Below are 997 nucleotides of genomic sequence, written 5' to 3'. Positions count from 1 at the left end.
GATGACCCAATAAACCAGAACGTGGGAAAGAGTTGTGCCCACTTGTCCATACTCTGCCAAACCTTGCACCAGGGGAGAGTGCTTCCCCTTCACAAGAGATCCACAGTGAGAACTGGTCGATATGCACTTCTAGGCATAAGTTTACAGTCTTAGAGCTACAGGCTTAGGGAGAATATTAACTGAATTCTCAAACTATAGTCATTAAAATAAAAGCCTGTACAATCAGACCACTGGGTTCATGTGTTGAGTTAGCTTGATGAGCTGAAGAAATTTGGTTGTTTTCTTCTCTCTCATGACCTAACAGTAAATAGGGAATGGCCGTGAAGCACTGATGCACGGCAGGCTCCGAATCAATCCCAGCTATTATCATTACTTAATCTTAACTAAGTCCTGCAATTTAAGCGTGATTTGAAGAACATGTTTAATATACCTAGTGAAAAACAGAAACAAGAACACATACTCTGATATCCACTGAGCAGCCCACAGTCCACGACGGATTTCCCAGCACTTGACTGTGGCATAGAAGATGGACGAGTGACGATTTCCCAACACCTGTGGAAGAGACACGATCTCTGTCAGCTGGGTATGGAGCCCTAAATGGGACATCTATACCACTGCCTGTAAGCCAGGGAATAGCTCGCAAAATTGTTTCAATTCCGTCGGTGACAGGACTCATGATGTCATGATTCCACATGCAAAGAGCCTTAGTTCTCACACATAGGTTTTTACAAAGCAGCTAACCACTTTGTCCTAGATTTATCCTTGGATGATGATGATGATGATAATAATAATAATAATTCTCTCTTTTCTTCACTATTGCCTTTTATTTTGAAGCAGCATTTTATCTCTTTCTAGATCTCTTGTGCTCAGACAATCTTGTCACTAACACTAGAGGACATCCCTTGAAGATCTAGGTTGAGGAAAGGGATGAACCATCTATTTACATCCTGTGTGGAGTCATTCACTTAATTGGCTATGAATTGATAATTGTATCAAA

At 41.2% G+C, this 997-nt stretch overlaps 1 protein-coding gene across 2 annotated transcripts in view; it reads right to left on the bottom strand.

Moving 5' to 3' along the window:
- The window catches only part of Rabl3 (RAB, member of RAS oncogene family like 3), a 31,645-nt gene that overhangs the window by 27,092 nt on the left and 3,556 nt on the right, over positions 1-997 (bottom strand). For both annotated transcript variants that reach the window (XR_003378366.1, XM_005344964.2), the window contains exon 2: positions 461-552. Coding sequence is in view for 1 of the 2 variants with exons in the window: in XM_005344964.2 (XP_005345021.1) it covers positions 461-552 (92 nt within the window). In the remaining variant the exon portion in view is untranslated. The remainder of the gene's footprint in view (positions 1-460; positions 553-997) is intronic.

Source organism: Microtus ochrogaster, chromosome 2, assembly GCF_000317375.1.
Source record: "Microtus ochrogaster isolate Prairie Vole_2 chromosome 2, MicOch1.0, whole genome shotgun sequence".
Classification (NCBI taxonomy): Eukaryota; Metazoa; Chordata; class Mammalia; order Rodentia; family Cricetidae; genus Microtus; species Microtus ochrogaster.
This window is presented reverse-complemented; position numbering and strand designations above follow the sequence as displayed.